Below are 19155 nucleotides of genomic sequence, written 5' to 3' on the forward strand. Positions count from 1 at the left end.
ATCCCAGCCACTTTCTCCTCTGACAGAGCTGGTGAACCAAACATTTCATCTGTACAAACCTGCGAGTCTCTCCCAGACACAAACCCTCAGGGAGCATGATACATCTTTTCTTTGTGACTTTACTAAGGCTACCATTCAATCAAATGCCATTCTCTTTAAGAGCAGCCTCCTGTTTGTGTGTGTCTGTTAGTGTGTGTGTGTGTGTGTGTGTGTCAGAAACAACACCAGACAGCAAAGCAGTATAATCTGTTCTGATTTATTATCAACCTGAATGTTACTTTTCACACAAAATATATAGTTTTCATTGAGGCTCTCAGTATACATTTCAGATAGCACTATATAGGGATTCATAAAGTCATTCATTATCTCTACATAGAGGGAATAATCTGTCACAAAATATCACAATATACCAGTGATGGAGGGACAAATTTAGCAACAATCCCAATATAAGTTCTGCTTAAATATATCATATTGTTACTATCGATATAGGAACTATCTCAGTTGGTATATTTCTATTACATTTAATATTAACAGATATGTTCATGTAACAAACAATTCATGGAGTAAAACCAATGCAATGAGGAATAAAAAACACCTGATATGTTGCAATAATCATGAACTGTGAGGCTTTTTAAGAGTCCGAGCATCTGCGGTTTAATACAGGAGTGAGATGTCTGGACCCAAAATACAACAATACACACACACACACTTCAACATGTGATGCTGAGTATATAGTGTTTGATTCAGATCACAGAGGAGAAGAAACATGTGAGGAGTTTTATTTCCAAAATGCTATCCAATACATGAATTCATTTAGGGGATATAATCTGTACAATGATTTTTACAGGCAAGAACTTCATTTACTTTACATATTATTGTTCTAAAAGTACTACAGTTGAGAGCTGCAAGGATTAGTCGATTGGCAAAAAATTACTGGCAATGATTTTGATGATTGATTAATAGTTTCTGTCAATTTCAAGCAAAAATGCCAAATATTCTCTGGTTTGAGCTTCTCAATATATCAATTTGCTGTTTTTTTTTATCATATATGATAGTATAGTGAATATTTTAAGATTTTAGACTGTTAGTTATAAAAAAAGCAGCCTTTTTTTTTTTTACATTTCATAGACTAAATGATTAATCAAAGAAAATAATCAGCATATTAATCGATAACTAAAATAATCATCAGTTGCAGCCCTACTATAGTTTGTTTTAAATTTAGCGTCTGTATCCATTTTTTTGGCGGCAGATAGCTGATTTTGGAACAAAAATCTTCACTTGACATCACGTAAACAGCTCGTCAGTGGCACTAAAACGGTATGTTCAGGAACAACATCACAGTTATAGAGGACCAGGGTTCATATTGACACAAAAGTCTCACAGTAGGAGGGCTGATCTAAGGTCCCACATCAGATCAGATCAGGCCCCACTGGTGCACACACTCCTGAATCGCTAAAACGACACATATCCCAGATCAACAGTCGCACTCTGAGGCAAAATCTTTGCGAAATATGGATCCAGGTGAGATATCTGGCACGACATTCATAAGTATACAGTATATATAGAGGTGAAGAGGAGGCAGAGACAGAAGAGAGAAACAGAGCGAGGAGAAGGAAGGGCAGAGAGAGATGTCAATCTTGAGTGGGCAGAGGAAACCGGTGCTCAGCGAGCGAGGAGAAGGTGGGGGATGCGATGCCTTCACTGAGGAAGCGCTTTCAGGATGGCGTTCACCTCCTCTGCCACGGCTGTCAGCGCAAACTCAAACTGCTCCTGGAGTGGAGGAGTAGGAGGAGGAGGTCGTGGTGGGAAAAGATACAGGGAAAGAAGGAAGGGAAGAAGGAAAGTTTTACAAGTGTAACAGCTCAGGAATGCCATTTCAGAATGATTGGCAACAGCTTCCTCCTCCTCTTCCTCCCTCTTTTCTGACCCTACCCAGGATGTGCTTGGCCACAAACTGGAGGTGAAGGTGAACCACTCTCTGAGCTTTCTACTCGGGGAGTGCACGCGCACCCGGGACCGCCATCGATCCAGCCAGGTGTGTCTTAAAATAAAGCTTTTGAGTCAAGCTGTCTCTCAGCTGTGTGAGTGTGTGTGTGTGTGTCAGCATTTGTTTGTGAATCCGACTCATAGTTTTCCCAGAGGAGCACAAAAGGGGCTGATTGATGTTTGCCCCATGGACCTGGTGTTTTTATATTCCTCTCCTCTCCCCAGGCTGCAGGCCACGGGGTCCTCTCACAGAGAAAAAGTACGTAGGAGTTTGGAGGGAGCAGTCTTTAGATGTGTCAACACATAGCCTGCCATAGTCTGGCCCGAGGATAGGCTGAATCAATACGGAGGAGTCACTGGTGGCCGTGCCGTTCGCTTTGCAGTGGAGATTATGTGGAGTGATTAGGTTCTCTATTTTTATGTGTTCTGATGTTGTGATGGGGCCAGAAAATATGTAAGTACATCTATCTATATCTAGGCAACAGTTATATGTGCCTGTATCTAATCCCAAGTTGGGTTTAAAGTTGTGTGTATTAAAAAAAGATGCCTTTAAAACCAGGTTCCTGTGCATGCTGTGCTGTTCACGTTTACACCACTGGGGGGAGATCAATCTCTGCTTGGCAGATCAGAGAGGGATGGTTAGTGAGGAAGAAAAATGGTCACAAATGCTGTAATTACTGCATGTTGATGTCTGTCAAAAGGAGTAACCAGAAAAAGAAGGGAAATAAATGTTCTCTCTTTTTTTCCCTGCGAGCTCTATCCAAAAATAAAGTGGCAACATCAGGAAGGAGGAAAAAAAGATAATTGGTTGTCCAATCCTTGAAACCTAACTCTAAATTTCATACCTCATTACAATCTAATTTCTGTGTAGACCCAGCATGAAGCCACAAAGTGGAATCAACAATATTCCAATATAATTTCATTTAGACTTGTCAGAAAAGAAAAAGAGAGAGTGCTTGAAAAGCTTTTCTACGCTGAACAGAGTGGGGGCTGTAAAAGCAGCATTAATGAACCGTCTAGGAGCACTGGAGTCAGTTAGCAAGCAGCGTCCATAAATATTATCACCCACTGCTGCATAAGGTTTATTATTATTGTTATTGTTATTATTATTATTATTATTATTATTATTATTATTATTATTCCTTCCAATTACAAGAGAGAAACAAAAGAGACGTCCTACCTATTATTTGCATTACTGGATGAGAGGAAGCGCATTGCGCACGCTCTGAACTATTTCCAAAAAATGTTGTGAGGTGAAAGGTCCACTGAGATATAAACTGTTGAGACTAAAGAATTTCAGCAGCAGCACAGATTAGACAGAAGTATGAAATCTACAGTACTGGAAAAGTGAAATGTATGAAGATGAACAGGAAATAAACAATGTTAAACAACACATGTCATATTTGATTAACTGTTTCAGTCAAATTTTCAGCAGATATACCAAACATTAGCTTGCTCTAGCTTCTCAAATGTGAGGATTTGCAGCTTTTCTCTGTTATATATATTTTTCATAGTTGTAAACTGAATATATTTGTGTTGGTCAGATAAAATAAGGGATCTGAAGACATGACATTGGACTCTGAGAAACTGAGATGGGATATTTTCTAAACTGAAAGATGAATTAATAATAAAAAAAAAACCCTTGGTTCCAGCCCTAGTTACACATCTACTTAATTCTTCCCTTTATTCATTTTACAATTTACATCATGCTACATAAAAAATGTACATTTAACAGTGTAGGATTAATAAAGTATGTTTATAACATTTGTTTAAGTGACATAAATAGATAATAAATAGATTTTTCATAGACAAAATATTTCTATGAGAAGATCTTGGTCGGTCTCTCTGTGTCTTGTGATAAACGTGGAACAGTGAGTTATTATCTTCAAACACAATGTTTTTCTAATCCTGAAGCAGTTATCAATTACCACATCATTTCCCCTGATCCTGTGCACATGAAGTAGACAATCGTCTGTTTGAATGACTGCAACCCCTCCTCCCTCCCCCCTCCCTCCCTCTCTGCTCCCCTCTACTCCTCCTCCTCCTCCTCCCATCTCCCCCACCTCTCTAACTCAAAGCCGGGGACCTTACCTTTGTCTGGACCATGCCAGCTCTCTGGTCTCTCAAGTGCTCCAGGGTAGCGGCAATATCAATCTCTTTAGCACCTGCAACAGACCGAAAATTGGACTGAGTTCAAAGCAGCGGAGTAATCCAGCTCACATCTGTCAATCTCTCTTTATACTGGGCTCCCTTTGGAACAGCACAGCGATTGAAAATTATTACATTCATCCCTCGAAAGACTTGGACGAGAGCCACAGACTGTTTCTCGATAAAATATGCAAGAGGATATTTTTGGGGTCTGGGAAATGTGCAATAATGCATTCAAAAAACGCTAAGCACTGGCTTCTCTGTGAGAATCTTGTTCAAAATTTTCAAAAAAATTGGTTCAGATTATGTTCAACTATAAAGTCTGCTAAAAGCTTTTTGATACAACAATATCTGAGTGTGTGAGCATGTATGTGTGTATCTGAGAATCAACAAACTCTAATTAAAAATGATTTATAGCCTTTGCAGCAGCCATACTGATGATTAACCTATGCAACAGTTGCTCGCCTTCAACAGTGATCAGCTGCTGTTGAGAGAAGTCTGTTTTGGCTTTGCAAAGTGTGTGATGTTAATCTGGAAATCTTATTCTACTTTCAGATTTATGGATTTCAAGCAGCACGCCACAGCTCATTTGAGAAAACAGACAGAGACGGACGGAGAAACCCGGAGAGAGACCCTGAACTCTCAAGATGTTTTTTTGAAAGTGAGGCAGAGAAAGGAAGCAACAGAGATAGAGCAAAAGTAGAAATGTATGTAAGTGCGTGGGTGAGGGAGAGAGTAAAAAAAAGGGATTTAATGCAGCTGGACTTAGTACTCAAAGTACTCCAGTGCTCCAACAAGACTTTCATGTCTCAGAAGGGCTAGATTCCAAAGTAAAGCTGAAGAGAGGCTCTTCGACCAAAGGAAAAAAGCTTTGGAGAGTGAGATTATGTTCATTTTATACATTCGCTGCAGCAGGAAACAAAAGGTTAAAAAGAGTCCGGGTGGCACCTTTCATCACCGCGGACAACAGCGCATTTGTCACTGAACCACATGAACTCCATCAGGATGGGTCAGTCTTATTACTGTTTTACAGACAGTGAAGGGAATCAGCATCAGAGGCAGCGATCACAGCCCGTCAGAGCAGGTTAGGAGGACGGCATGCAGAGAGTAAGGGTAAAGTGCAGAGGTCAAAGGGCAAAGGGCAGAGGGCAGGCTAAGCTATGGAGGGTTTTTAAAGGTGACGTAAGGTGGCCTTTGGAAGAAACCAGCTCCTGTGCAACAATAGATGTCCACATCCAAATGTGTTTGTATGTAAAACTGTGAAAACCTAACTTTTATTCTGGTTATTCTGTAATCCAGCTCACAAAAAAAAATAACTGTTTATTCACACAAATCCTTCAGCTACAACTCCTGCTTCGAGATTTAGCTAAAAACAAGAGTTTGTCCTTGTCACAGGAACCTACAATTTAGACACAAATCTACCTTGAAACCATTTCTGTTTTACATGTAATGATACACCCACAAAGATCCTGTTCAGGAAGCTTTTCTTGCTCAGTTGTTTTATATGCATTTCAATTTGTGGAGGTCCATGATGGAGTTACTGTGCTTTGTGACCAATTGCAGATTACTTTCCTTGATTGTGGTTTTTTTCATGATACAATGCAAATTAGGGGCCCAACGATTTCTTGGGCAGTTTAGTTTAAATTTGTGTAAAATAGGAAAAACAAAAGACGATATAAAGGGTGAAAGAAGGGTGCAAACCTACTTAAGAATAATCCAATAATAAAATAAACCTGTTGTTCCCTTTAAATATTGATTCAACATATTTTCCCCTTAAACATTTCATTTCCATGCATGTGCTATCTAAATTCATGTTGCAGGTTAATATGGTGTGACGGTAGCTTAAATAGATAATTACTAATGTGGGCACAGGTTTCTTTTTCATTTTCCTTTTCTGTTTTCTCTTTGTTCCACTCTCTCCACTCCCTTCAGCTCCCTCTGTGTCTGTCTCTGTCTTTGCTGCCTCGCCAGGCCTCAGAAAAAGTCACCCTCTAATGCATCCCCAAGACCCTCTGTGGAAAATGAGAGGCTTTAGCGTTGCCAGGGCAACACTTCAACGCAAGCAGAAAGAGTGAAAGGGAAGCCATTGATCGTTACCTTTAGCCATCCTATTGAGGACCATGTCAATCAGAATGTAAGTCCCACTCCTGCCAGCTCCATCACTGCAGAGAGTCAGAGAGAGAGAGCGAGAGAGAGAGAGAGAGGGAGAGAGAGATGGAGATCATTAAGGAGGCTGAGTGATGCTTTAATCTCAGAGTGTTTTTCTTATAAGGAAACAAATTGCTCATTTACATCTGCAACTGCTGAGAGACTGTGGAGTATATTTAAACACAAATTAGTCTATGCATACAGATACACACTGCTCCGTCTGCTTAAAACTTGATATTACAGATAAAAAAGAATACTTAAATAGCCAAAAATCCAAAATAATCCCTAATATTCTTATGAAAATACCTGAACAGATCTGAATATCTGATGTTCCAATAAATGTGACTATGTTAAACCTTTGCACACGAGTGCATGTGTGGTCTTGAGACTAGCTCGGCTATTGGGGAGAGGGGAATGGTTTCTGAGGCACACTGGGGACAAAGGCTTTTAAATGAATGCACCTCAGGAGCAGAGGAGAGGTTGAGAGGCCAGGGGCGGTTCGAGAACAGCTTTTGGAGAGCCTTGCTTTTCCATTACTCCAGAGATAGTCTTATGAAAAGCCTCCCTTTGTGCCCGCCGGCCATTCAACGGCTCTGCATGTTAATTGCAAACAAGGCGTGCACATCTCTCTAATAAAGGCAAGGCCAATAAAACAGGAGTGCAGGCCTGAGCACCACTGCTTCATTAATCCACTGCTAGACACTCAGTCTGTACAGCTCCCTCACAGGGAGAGCGGGCTGCCTGGCCCCACGCATGACTTAACAGGATGTGACTATTAAAAGTGGTCAGACAGATACCTGGTGTTTAATACAAACCAATCAAGGCCAGTTAACTAACTCAACCAAATGGGAAATGGAAGTGTCTTTGGCTGAGTGTCTATTCACCACAACATTTCCATAAAGACACAGCCAGTGGAATAAACAGTAGCTCCAGTGGACCCAGATAGAGTAAATGGACTGAGCGGGTTTAAAATAAACAGCCTCTCCCCTCCAACACACAGGTCACGACAAACAATCGCTATCCCAATTCAGCAGGGTCAGCCACTGTCACAAGGTTCAAATAGTTGTACTTGCCTGCAGTGAACAATTATCGGGCAAGATCGACCCCGGTAGCACTTGTTAACCTTTCTGAAATACAAAAAAGAGAAAATTGGATGTTATTGCAAGCTTGACGACAAGTTGTCTTCAATGCACAGGATGCTTAAAAACAAACACATTTTTGCGGAATAATAACAGTGATAATTAAAACAAATGTGACTCATGAGGGTCTGGATGAAATTAATGACAGCACATAATCAAAGGAACAAACAGAATCCTGAGAGATGCACCCTCCTTGTCAATCAATCACTTTAGTTTAACCATAGAGGAAGAAATCCGTGTTGCACCACCTAAATAAATTGAGCATCATTTCGAACTGCATTATTGTGACATGGGGTTGATGGATGTGGTGGTGTGATGTTGTGATTGCCGACCGCCGACGCATTAACCCCGGCCAATTATGAATGTTATACACCACAGGCACGGTGAAGGCCAACAACCCTTTTCACACCCTGCTGTTGCCATGGAAACTGACTACACAGAGAGCTTCCGCGTCTTTCCATTTCCCTCGTTTTTCACCTTTCAACGACAGCATTAAAAATAAATGTCTGAATATCTCATCGTATCGGCAGTTTATATTGTGTTTTTTTGTTAATCTTCAAATTCACTAATACTTGCTATCTATTATTATTAGAAATCTGTAAATAAAACAAATATAACATTAAGCAAACTGCATGAATATACTATAATATAAATGGAGGTGGGTGTCAATTTTACTACAGTACTTCCACTACTACTACTATAGTAATAATAATGTGTTGTAGCTTCTAATTACATTTTATATGGCTAAATATAAAAAAAAATTAGATTTATAGTCATATTTTACATTAATTTTGATAATTTGTATATTTTTGTCTTTTTATGTTACTTCTGATATGTATTACCATTTTTATTGCTTTAGTTTTTGCATATTTCTTTGTATTTGGACCTAAAGAACTACAACTTTAAACTGCATTTCCCACGTGTATTTGCACTTCAAAGCACAGGTGTGCTCTATTTGATGTCAGTATGAGCTTTGAGATTTTTTTTGTCATTATGTAGATCTACAGTGACTGAAAGCTTGTCTTTATCATTTACATACATGCACTGAACATGGCTAAATATTAAAATGTGATAAAACTACATCTAGTTGAATTAATCCACTGCTTATTTTTTGTGCATTTTGAGTTCGTTTTTTTCTGTTTTTACATTAAATATAGATCTTTTACATTTTAAGTAACTACACCAGGAAAATCTGAATATGTCTGTAGTTAGAGAGCATACAGAGATCATCGGAGTTCCCATGCAAGCCAGAGGAAGGAGCAGTGAGAGGAGGAGGGGGGAGACAGAGAGTCAGGAGTGAGAGAAAGACAGTTTGTGCACAGGCCTGGCTGAGGAGACACAGTTTCCAATGATCACTTTTGTGACTATGCAACTGGGCTCATATTACTAGCTGCAACATCACAAAAATGACACTGGCAACCGCAAAATACCAAGTTGGCCGAAACCGTGAAAACCGTGAGTGTACAGTACATCGTGTGGATCTGAGACCTCTGAATCACATAATCAGAGCTTTAGGTTCCCAATAACCTACAGCAGCATTAACGGGGTTACATCAAGGCAATCTAGTTGTTAGGGAGATTTCAACAGCAAAGGAAAACTTATGTTTGTAATCAAAACACAGCTCAAACCTGCACACCAATATCACAAATAAATATATAACAGACTGCAAGCTACACCCAGTTTAATTTGAAGAAAAAAAACCAGCAGCGACTCTGTCAGGAAAGGATGACATGATAACACTGCACATCCTCTTTTTTTTCTCTCATCTGCATTACAAACCAGAGGGACAGACTTCCATCCACAAATCAGATGCATCTATTCTCATTTGGAGGGCTTTTCCTATCCCTCTGGGTTCTCCCAGAGGAGCTATTTCTGCTCTTCTGCCAGAACACATTATATGGAGAACAGAGTGAGGTTATTCAGTCACTAGCTTTCCCCCTCTCCCGTGTTTTTAGTGAGACAGCTCTCATTTAATTGGGTGTTTGAATTAGATGGTTGTTTTTTTTTTCTTTTCTTTTCTTCCCAAGCCAAGCCAGGCAGTGCGGGGCTGTTAATTTGCTGCATCACATGTGCTGGAGGGAGGTGAGGGAAAAAGGCCCAGGATGAAAGGGATAGTACAGAAACACAGTCCTTATTAGAACAACCGTTCTCTAGGACACTAAAGGCAGAGGGGCAAAAGGGAGACGGACCAGAAAGGCGCTGACAGAATACAGAATATAAGGGAAGATGATTAAGAACAGGCTCAGGATAAAGGCCACTTTTAAAGGTGGAAATCTGCCTGAAATCTGCTGAGCTCCAGTGTCTCAGGCCGGATCCTTCACTTTACCTGCGAAAGTCTAACAGAGTCCTGGCCGAGTTGGGGATCCCGCGGTCCATCCAGGACAGGAAGTGGAACTGGGTGACGGTGCGTGTCTCATTGGTCTGCAGGTTCTTTAGATAGAAACTCCGCACCAGGAAGTCCTCACACCAGATGTGCTCTGACACCAAGTTGACCTGAAATTTAGAAAAAAGATCAAGCAAAGGATGGCATTCAGTTAATCAATCACATCTTCAGCAAAATGAATTCATAACCATGCTACAACCTGCAGCAATAAACTTCAGGTAGCTTTAACATCAACACTGGCCAGAAAACGGTTTCCCTAACTAACCATATATTTTAGTTTCATCCAGCTCAGAGACATACAAGTCTTTTTATCAGAAGAGAAACTACCTGTAAACAACAGCTGAGCCATATTCTACCTTTTCAAAGATAATAATGGTTTAATTGACACTGTCGGATAGATATTAACTAACATTAATAATATATAATAATAGTATTGTATTGGATTAAATTGTACATACTACTAATAAAGTGGCATGGAAGTGTATATGTATTGATAAACCATTTTGGGTCGCCATTCTAGACTCCTTGACCTGATTGGTCAGTGGACCCTAATACTATATGTATACTAATATACTAGTAGTAATACGACACTTTTTAAAGAGCAGCTTCAATACAGAGAGAGATGTTTTGAGACATTGGCCTCTGCCAACACCGCAAATAAAATTAGAGGTGAATGAATTTTGTTTGTGGAACCAAAAGTCCATAAAAGTTACATTTGAAAAAGAGTGTCCTTGTTGTTACTCAGCCGCTTTTATAGAAGGACTATTTTATTTGGTAGAACGTATTTCCACTGAGAACTGCTCACAGTGAAGTCTGTGAATTATATGCATCTTTTAAACGTTATTTTGCAACACTGTGAGCACCACAGATAAAATTAAATTCATCTTCATTGTATGGGGCTGGAGACAGAAATCTCATTACCTCAGAACATAAAACCAAAACTATCTGGATGGCTAGACACTGCTAAAAAAAAGTGTCTTTTTTTTTTATTTTGAGCAAACTGATTAAACTTTACAGCATCCGAGGTTTGTAACTTATCCTTTATCTCTTGCTGACATACCTCGTAGATGTGGTAGACATCAGATCCTTCGTCGGGCCAGTAGTGATGACACTGCTTCACCCCGTTTTCAGAGAGCGGGGTCAACATGACGATAACGACGCAGCCGCTCTCCCACACCATCTACACACCAGAGGAAAGACGTCAGACATCCCTCAAACACATCCTGAGTCAACCCCCCCTTCCATACTCATCTGTATGATGTTCCAATAGCACTAATATGTAGCTGAACTGCGCCACTAGGAGCAGCATATTGCACATTACCATTACATGGTAGCCTTGTATTAGAGTGAAATTGATTTCTTAATCTTGGTCCAGGAAGTATGAATAAATGTCACCTCTCCATGTGTGACAAATAATAAATGTTGGGTGGAGCAGCAGGAGGGCGCGTCACGTGTCGCCCTCCCTCAGTCATCTGAGCGAGATCATAACATCTACTGAGCTGCTGCTCCATTTCATCTTATCACAATCTAATGTGTCCTTGGGAAAAAAATACAGGCCCACGGCAGCCATTAGGAAAATGAGGAGGAAACGTGGCTTTTATGATTGCTATAAAAACACAATGGCCTTGACTATACACTAATCACAAGCTTCTGTGATCCAGCCCAGTGGACACATTACACGCCAACTGTGCCAACTGCGCCAAGATGTGATGAGATTAGGCAAGGTGATAATGTGAGGGAATATTATCCATTTAGTCTTAGGTTTGGCAAATATTTGCAGGTAAGGAGGAGCAAGTGCATTCTTTTTTCCATTTTCAGCTCGTAAAAGAGCACATCATCTGTGGCTCGTTTTAATGCGATAAACAATTTCTAGGCTCCAAAAACATGCATCTGCTATACATCATTTGTATAGAAGAAGGCACGATACAAGAAAACGTATAGAGTTGCTGCTCTGTGAACTCATGCTGATTGGCTTTTTTTTGAATCCTCAGAAGAAGTGAGCAGGAAAGGCAAGGCCCAGCAGAGCTAAGGTAATAGCCGGGGATGGAGGGAGGGAGGGAGGGAGGGGAGATGGATGGAGGAGTGAAGGATGAAGGGATGGAGGAATGAGGAGTGGAGGATTAGAGCAGAGCCGCCTTTCAGAGCGCTGCCTGGGGCTGGTGTGGATTAGATAGGACAGAGCAAAAAGATTTGCCTCCTGCACGGTCCATTTGCATGAGAGTGGCAGTGTTTCCCCTGTTTGTTTACTTTTAATGGGGGGGAAGAGTGTGTTTTTTTCTCCTACCACAATCCAAGTTTAACCATATTGAATAATGAATGGCTACTTCTTATTCCCAGACACAGAACTGATGTTCATTGTGTCAGTCAATCTGCGTTTAATTTTCCGTTATTTTCTGCTTAATTGGGAAAGATTCAGAGTTGAGTTCATGGCTAAATAGCCCATTTTATTAGATAATGGATATGCATTTATTCACCTGGCACAGAAAAAATTGGCAGACAAACAAACAAATAACCAAATTGACTAAGAGATAATTATCAACTGTTTCATTTGAGGCACTTTTAAATTTACAAATTAAATACAGAAAACAGGGCTCCTTTAATTCCTATTGGAACTGATGTTGTCAATTAAGGTACACTTTTAAGATAATAGGCACTGAATGTTTCTTTTTTTTTAAATTAATTCGAAACACCATGTGAGGGTTGGGTTTGTAGGCAGGTTTGTTTTTTTTTGCTTTAAAAAACGATTTACAACTACAACCAAAGACTATGCTCCTTTTGGTGAGGAGAACCAAACCAGACCAGACTAAACTTTGCGTTACCACCCTTCCCCGGTCACAAACGGATGCCAACGTCTGTCCTAAACACAAAGTCAGCACTATCATAATGATTCGAAATGAGTATCCATTCAGTACATGATGCAGAGTGCAGAGTGCATGGCCAGCTGGTCTGCCAGGATTTATGCTTCACACTTTTACATCCTGGTCACGGCTAGCAGAGTTACTTCACCATATGGAGGTGATGGGCCCACTAATTACTACAGTGCTGTCCTATTAACACATAAGAATGCCATTTGGCAACCATGCATCATTTAAGGCATACTCCACACAAGACGACATGCTTTACAATAGCCTATATCCAGTGATTAAAGGCATGTTCGTCTGACATTTATGGACATGTGAAGGAATGCAAATAGCATTGAGAAAAATGCAAATATAAGCAAACATCAGCATTATTACATATAATATTACACTTCCTGGAGGTGTGCATAACTTGACTGCTATATACAACAAAACGCTGCAGGTTTGTTGTACATATTCAACTATTGACACTGTTACGCCAAGACCAAGTATGAGTCTCTCTGACATGTATTGAGTCATAGAGGCAAGCATACATTTTTTATATGAAGGATTATCAGACTCTAAATTTTGAAACTACAGTTCCACAATTTGGGGGATGTAAAAAAGTATAATGTTGCCATGGATTCAGTGAGTTATGCTGCAGGCTACAACTTGAGCCCTGTTTTTATAGCCTGTATTTTATTACATTTGGCAAATTGTCACCATTAAAGGTTTGCCGAATTAGCTGTTAGTAGTTCCTGTTTGCAACTACTATTGGATTACTTTGATACAGAAAAACGTGATGATTCACAGGCTGGAGAATTTTCTGAAGTTTAAGAAGTTTTTATGATTTCCAAACAAATGTATGTTTGTTTGCGATGGTGATTTAAGATAATGATATCCTCAGAAAGGGTGAGTCACACTTACTTTAAAACTTAAGACTGGGGTATAATGTGTTTTTTAACTTTGGATGGAATATTTTCATCATCCAGATGAATAGAAAAGCTTTTGAGAATTCTGAAAATACCATTAGAACAGCGGCAAGTGTTGTTAAACGACCTTCTGGGCTTTTCAAGATAGATAGTTAAAGGACAGTCAAATGCTTAGCTAATGCAATGATAGTACATGAAAGACAAAAACTGGTGCTACATTACTTAATTCATAATAGTAATCTAGGCACTCTTGTGTTGGACTAAGAAAAAGACATCAGAATCCTACAGGAATAGGCAAATCATATAAAAACATCGGGTCAGACACAGTGCAGTTCTGTTGTGGTTCTTCTAAACCCTCATCTCCATAGAAACAAAACGGTAAAAGATGAAAGACCACAGTGAATGGAGATGAGTATTACCTGCCAGAAGTCCGCCACGGTGGAAGGAAGTGGGCCCTGCGAGGAGATATAAGTAGGGTTGCGAGGGTCATGGTCCATCTGGGAGAGAGGGATCAGAGTGTGACACAGTGTTCAGGTGGAGACTGGTCGATGAAAACATACAAGGCTTGGGGGTAAAAAAAAGACTTTCATCAAAGCTTCCATCTGGATGGAGGAATGAGAGCAGAAAACATTTGCCTCTGCTGTGTGCTTGTTTTCAGTTTCATTCATTGATTCTCTCTCTCCTCCTTGTCACTTCTCTTCTGTCCTCAAGATCTCACTATTTTTTAAATAGATCTCATTACACTAAATTGGAATAAACTACACACTATTATTGTTAAACTGTGAGCATCATGCACATTTACGCTGAATAAGCTTGGAACACATATTTGAAGGATGTGGTTTGTATGCCTGTCACATGAGATTGTTTTTTTGTGAAGAAATGTTAAAGATCAGTCTCTTTAAACATTCTATTTGCATAGAAAGGCTGAAGGAGACCTTGGATTGTGCAGTTTAGCTAGAAGAAAACAGGCACCTCTATGTTTATGGGAAGGATGCCACGAGCTAACTGATTTTCTATGCAAATCTCTAAAAGATGCTGTAGCTGTTTGATAGTGAAAATATGTTTGTGCTTATTGGACAGCAGAAACAAATCCGCTACTATAACTTGCATATTAGGCCGATATTACAAATATTGTACATACTTTTTTTTGTGTGTATATGTATATAGACATAACGGTATATCTTCATTGTAAATATGTTGGTTTTCCTTTTGATTTCTATTAATTGACTTGAGCTTATTGTTATATTCTAATTCTAATTAAAAATATTTCTTCATACATTTTCTTTGTGTGTAGTGTGGAAAAGGCTACATTGTGCAATCCAAATTATATAATGACAAAAAAAAGCTGAACCTTGAACCTTTAAATCTAACTTCCAACCCTTTTAATATTCAAAATAAACACACTAACTTTAGTTTCCCATTCATTATCTCATCACTCAGGAATGTTTTCACTTCTGCTTCAGTTAAGTCATGTACAGTCTTCTCTACAATGTCCTCAAAGACCTCATGAAATGGCTTTCTGATCTCAATTTGCTGTCATGCTTTGACGTGTTACTGCATGAAACATGATATCGTGGTGGGACTTTAAAGCCTGCAGGCGGCTGATGTGAGAGAGCTGAAATGTTGAGGTGGGACATAATGACACGGGGGACTTGATTTGAGGGATGTGATTGAGACTTGATTGAGTAGGTGTTGGCTGGGTCGCCCCCCAAAATCAATGATCACATTTTATTGAATGGAATTTTTATGCACACCCTCGAGTGTGAGATGCATCAGTGGAAAGATGTTGACATATTTTGAAGGAAAAGAAACGAGTGGGTACATATCAATGTATTCTTGATGTATGTTCAGCATTATAATGATAGATGACACACAGTGCTGTATTTTTGTCTATTATTTATGGGTCACCTATCAAATATAGTCTTATATGAGGAAAAAGCAGTAGTATATAGTATATATAATATTAAGGTGTGACTGACTCATTCCCTTGCATTTTAACCTGCCATTGACTGACTTCCGCCAATGAAAATGGAGGTTTTTTTTGCAGCATATAATTGTAACAGAGTGATTTAGGGAGGGAGACATCTCTGAGCATAACATCAAGAAACACCACGACAGTAAGGCACTAAATGTTTTTTTTCATTCTTCATGAACTTTTTTTCACTCTGAAGAATAACTTGTCAAGGCCAAAGAACATGAGCTTAGAAGTTTAACATCCAGTTTTTTCATTTCATGTCTTTGTGTTTTTCTTTGACTCATTTGTCAAACTCATAGACCTTAATTATGGAGCATTTCTTCATGGCTTTAATATTACCATAATGCTTTTCTCTCCTCATGTTTAATAACCTCAACAACAGGATTAATTCTTAATGCTCTGAACGGCTGATAAAACCAAACATACAACTTTAGTCCAAAATCACTTTAAATAAAAAAATCTACTTCTTTATTATTTATCTCTTTGTCTCTTTGTAATTTATTTTCATTATGGGGGATTAAAAATGTCAAATTGTTTTCTCTTTTAAATTTACTTCCAAATGGTGATGTAACTACAAGTAAAGCTCAGTAGAAACAGACTATTGTGTTCAGTTTAATGGGACACTCGCACTGTTGAATATCATCCTTAGTACTGTAAATTATTTTTTAATTTGGAGATTTTTTTTTATAGCATTTAGGATTGAAATACATTAAGATGCAGGTTCAGATTTGATCATATCAATGGTAATTTATGATTTAAAGTCATATTATCTGTATCAAGTGTCTATGAGATGTCAGGCAGGATGTCAGTATTCATGTGGGGAGCAAAATGATCATTGGGGGGCAGAAGTGATGCATGGGTGAAAATGAATAAATACACCTGCACAAGGGCTGGCTGAAATTTGACAATTTGACTGCCTTTCTATTAAAGAAATTTCCCAAAAGGAACCATAAATGCGGGAAATGTTATGTTCATTACCCACTGTTCTACTTCAATTAGGTGTAACCGTGTTGTTCAATTTTCTCTTCATCCTTTCTGGTTGAAATTCCTCTCATGGGTTTGTTAAAAAAATGAAACAGAATGAAATGGTGGTGCTGGTGCTGCCACTCCGTTTAGCCAATCTCAAGGACACAGACATGCTGTAGCTGTGTGTTGACATCCCTGCATGAATACTAAAGCGCAAACATGAAAGAATAGTCCTGTGATTCAGCTGTCCTCCCCTTGCCATTGTGGGAAGAAGATAGACTACAACAAAAACGCAAGAAAGTGCTCCTTGGTTTGAAGTAAAATAGCTTGTACTTAAATAGCTTGCACAAATATCTGCTCCTGGAGAAGCGTCCCAACTTTCAACACCTTGCTGTAGCGCCTTGATCCTGTGTTTATGTAAGATAGAGAGTTCGGAAGCTACACGCTGGCTTGAGCTCATCCCAGAAAGTTCGGAAACAAAAGCATGGAGAACAGGTGGGAAATGGAAAAAGCCACACAGCGTTTGACTTTGAAAAGTAAAAAAGGCTAGGCTAGACAAGACAAAGACAACAGGGTTTTGACCACATTTTGTGCCACCGCAAATTCCCCACGCTAATAATGCCGTAAATCTGGGAGCGCTTGCATCATTTGTGGTCATGCATTTACCATTATCCCAGCTTTTCCCTGTGTGTGTGTGTCACCCTCTGCTATGCAGGGAGCTCCTTCCCTTTGCCTCTCTGACCCCGGATTCCCAGAAAGAAGCGACAGATTATTTACCCGTAGGCCACTGCCCCTGAAGCTAATGAGGAGGAAGAAGCCGCATTGACAGACATAATTATCACAGTTTTGCTGGGCTCAGCCAGGGGTCCCTTTTGTGGTGTAATTACTGTCCTTTCATCCACACACCACTGCATCCGCCATTACTTCACCCATCTTCAACATCCGTTTGTGTTTCTTTTTTTTTTAACTGTACCAAAACAGTCTTGGATAACTTTACTTCATACCCTTTTCCTAATGCACCAATCTGCTTTTTTCTAACTTCTTCCTCTGATTGATTATGTTTATTATAATATTATTCCATAAGATGGCAAATGTTGCACTACAGCACTGTTTAAATAAGCTAAAAACCTCTATGAATATGCCATTAGAGAAAATGGGGGAATAAATAGAGCATCTAAAAGTCTCCATTGTTTGTTTCTGAAGAGAAATAGGCTTTTAGTGCAGCTGTGTGTGCCCCACTCATCTATCTCCTCAGAAATTTTGGCACTGTATTTGAAATGCATAGTTTCCTGTTCCCTTTGATGGAATCCCTTTTCAGCAGCCTCAGGGGAAATCATGACTGGCAATGTTTTTGGGAAAAATGCAAAAAAAAAAAAAAGAAAACCCTTAGCCCGCTCCAACACTGAGGTCTTTCTGGATTTGTGGCGGGATACATTTGTTTAGTCAAAAATAATGTATAATTCTTTTTAGTGTGGACGGGGAAAAAAAGGGTTATCTCCAGGGAGCGGCCATTTTGAAAGCAGTGAAAGTAGCAGTGTGATTCAGCCAGACACGCCGAATCCACTGAGGCTCCCACCATGGAGAACAAAGTTTAAAAAAAAGATCAATGCACTTGAATCAATGAGTCCTTTGAAACTTCTTTTATCTCAAAGTAAAATCCAACCACAACAGGTGCTCCTGCTACAAAAAAGACTTCAGATACAACAGATATTAACCACAACGTAGAGCTAAAATGAATAAACAATACTCACTATTGGACTTGCATTGATGTAATCTGAGTTGCCGTGGTTATTCTCCGCTTTCAAGGTGATCCTGGAATGATCGTCTGTAATGGAGATGCATAATTCATCAACATACTTTTCCACAGTTTTTCCTCCCCACACAATAACAACAGAATTTTGAGCAGCAACAGAGGGATATAAAACTGAAAAGGCTGAATGGACTGCAATTTCACCAGACTTTCATCATACACAGACACACTATTCTGAAGTCCTGAATCGTTCCACCTTCAATAAGGAATGTTCCAAGTGAAATAATAATAAAATATTTTATCTTAAGAAGTCTGTAAGTAGTGAGCCTTTAAATCCTCTTCTTCTTAAACAAGTGAAACTGTTAAAAGATTCATATAATCTGTTTCCAATGAACTTCAGTAGTCATCTTAACCAGGTTCACTTCAAGTTGAGGCCACTGAAAACTTGGCATTGAATCTTTTTCTTAACTTCATGACTAAATCACACATTTAAAAAAAAACTTTACATTAGTTATTATTTATGATAATAAATATAAGTTAGAGTTGAACACAAAGTCAGGCCTGTGCGGGTGTGGTTCGATCCAATTTGACTGACTGAGCAACCCACCAACTGTCATCACATTTCATACTGAGCCCCGCCCACTCAAAAAGCACAGAGAAAAACAGAAATATAGAAAAATAATCCAAACTGTTTTATTTTATGTTCTTTTAGTTCCCCATTACTCATAATAATAGACTGATTATTTGGATGGTTTTCAGGGTCTTTAAGGGTGATTACCCGAGTATAAAGATGGTGTAATTTCCGTTCTCACGAGGCTTATGCAGTTTAAAAATAATAGTGGGGATAGTGGGATGTTGTTAGATGCTGTAGCTAGCTACTATAACCTAATG

At 39.2% G+C, this 19155-nt stretch overlaps 1 protein-coding gene across 1 annotated transcript in view; it reads right to left on the minus strand.

The window, feature by feature from the left end:
- Positions 1-240: 240 nt before the first annotated feature.
- The window catches only part of ptprn2 (protein tyrosine phosphatase receptor type N2), a 126133-nt gene continuing 107218 nt past the window's right edge, over positions 241-19155 (minus strand). Inside the window, exons 15-22 of the mRNA XM_051410947.1 lie at positions 18266-18339; positions 13993-14070; positions 10865-10984; positions 9748-9914; positions 7356-7409; positions 6232-6296; positions 4078-4151; positions 241-1770 (exon numbers count right to left, since the gene is read on the minus strand). Of these exons, the coding sequence (XP_051266907.1) occupies positions 1699-1770; positions 4078-4151; positions 6232-6296; positions 7356-7409; positions 9748-9914; positions 10865-10984; positions 13993-14070; positions 18266-18339 (704 nt within the window). The 3' untranslated portion in view covers positions 241-1698. The remainder of the gene's footprint in view (positions 1771-4077; positions 4152-6231; positions 6297-7355; positions 7410-9747; positions 9915-10864; positions 10985-13992; positions 14071-18265; positions 18340-19155) is intronic.

Source organism: Dicentrarchus labrax, unplaced genomic scaffold (genome assembly GCF_905237075.1).
Source record: "Dicentrarchus labrax unplaced genomic scaffold, dlabrax2021, whole genome shotgun sequence".
Lineage (NCBI taxonomy): Eukaryota > Metazoa > Chordata > Actinopteri > Moronidae > Dicentrarchus > Dicentrarchus labrax.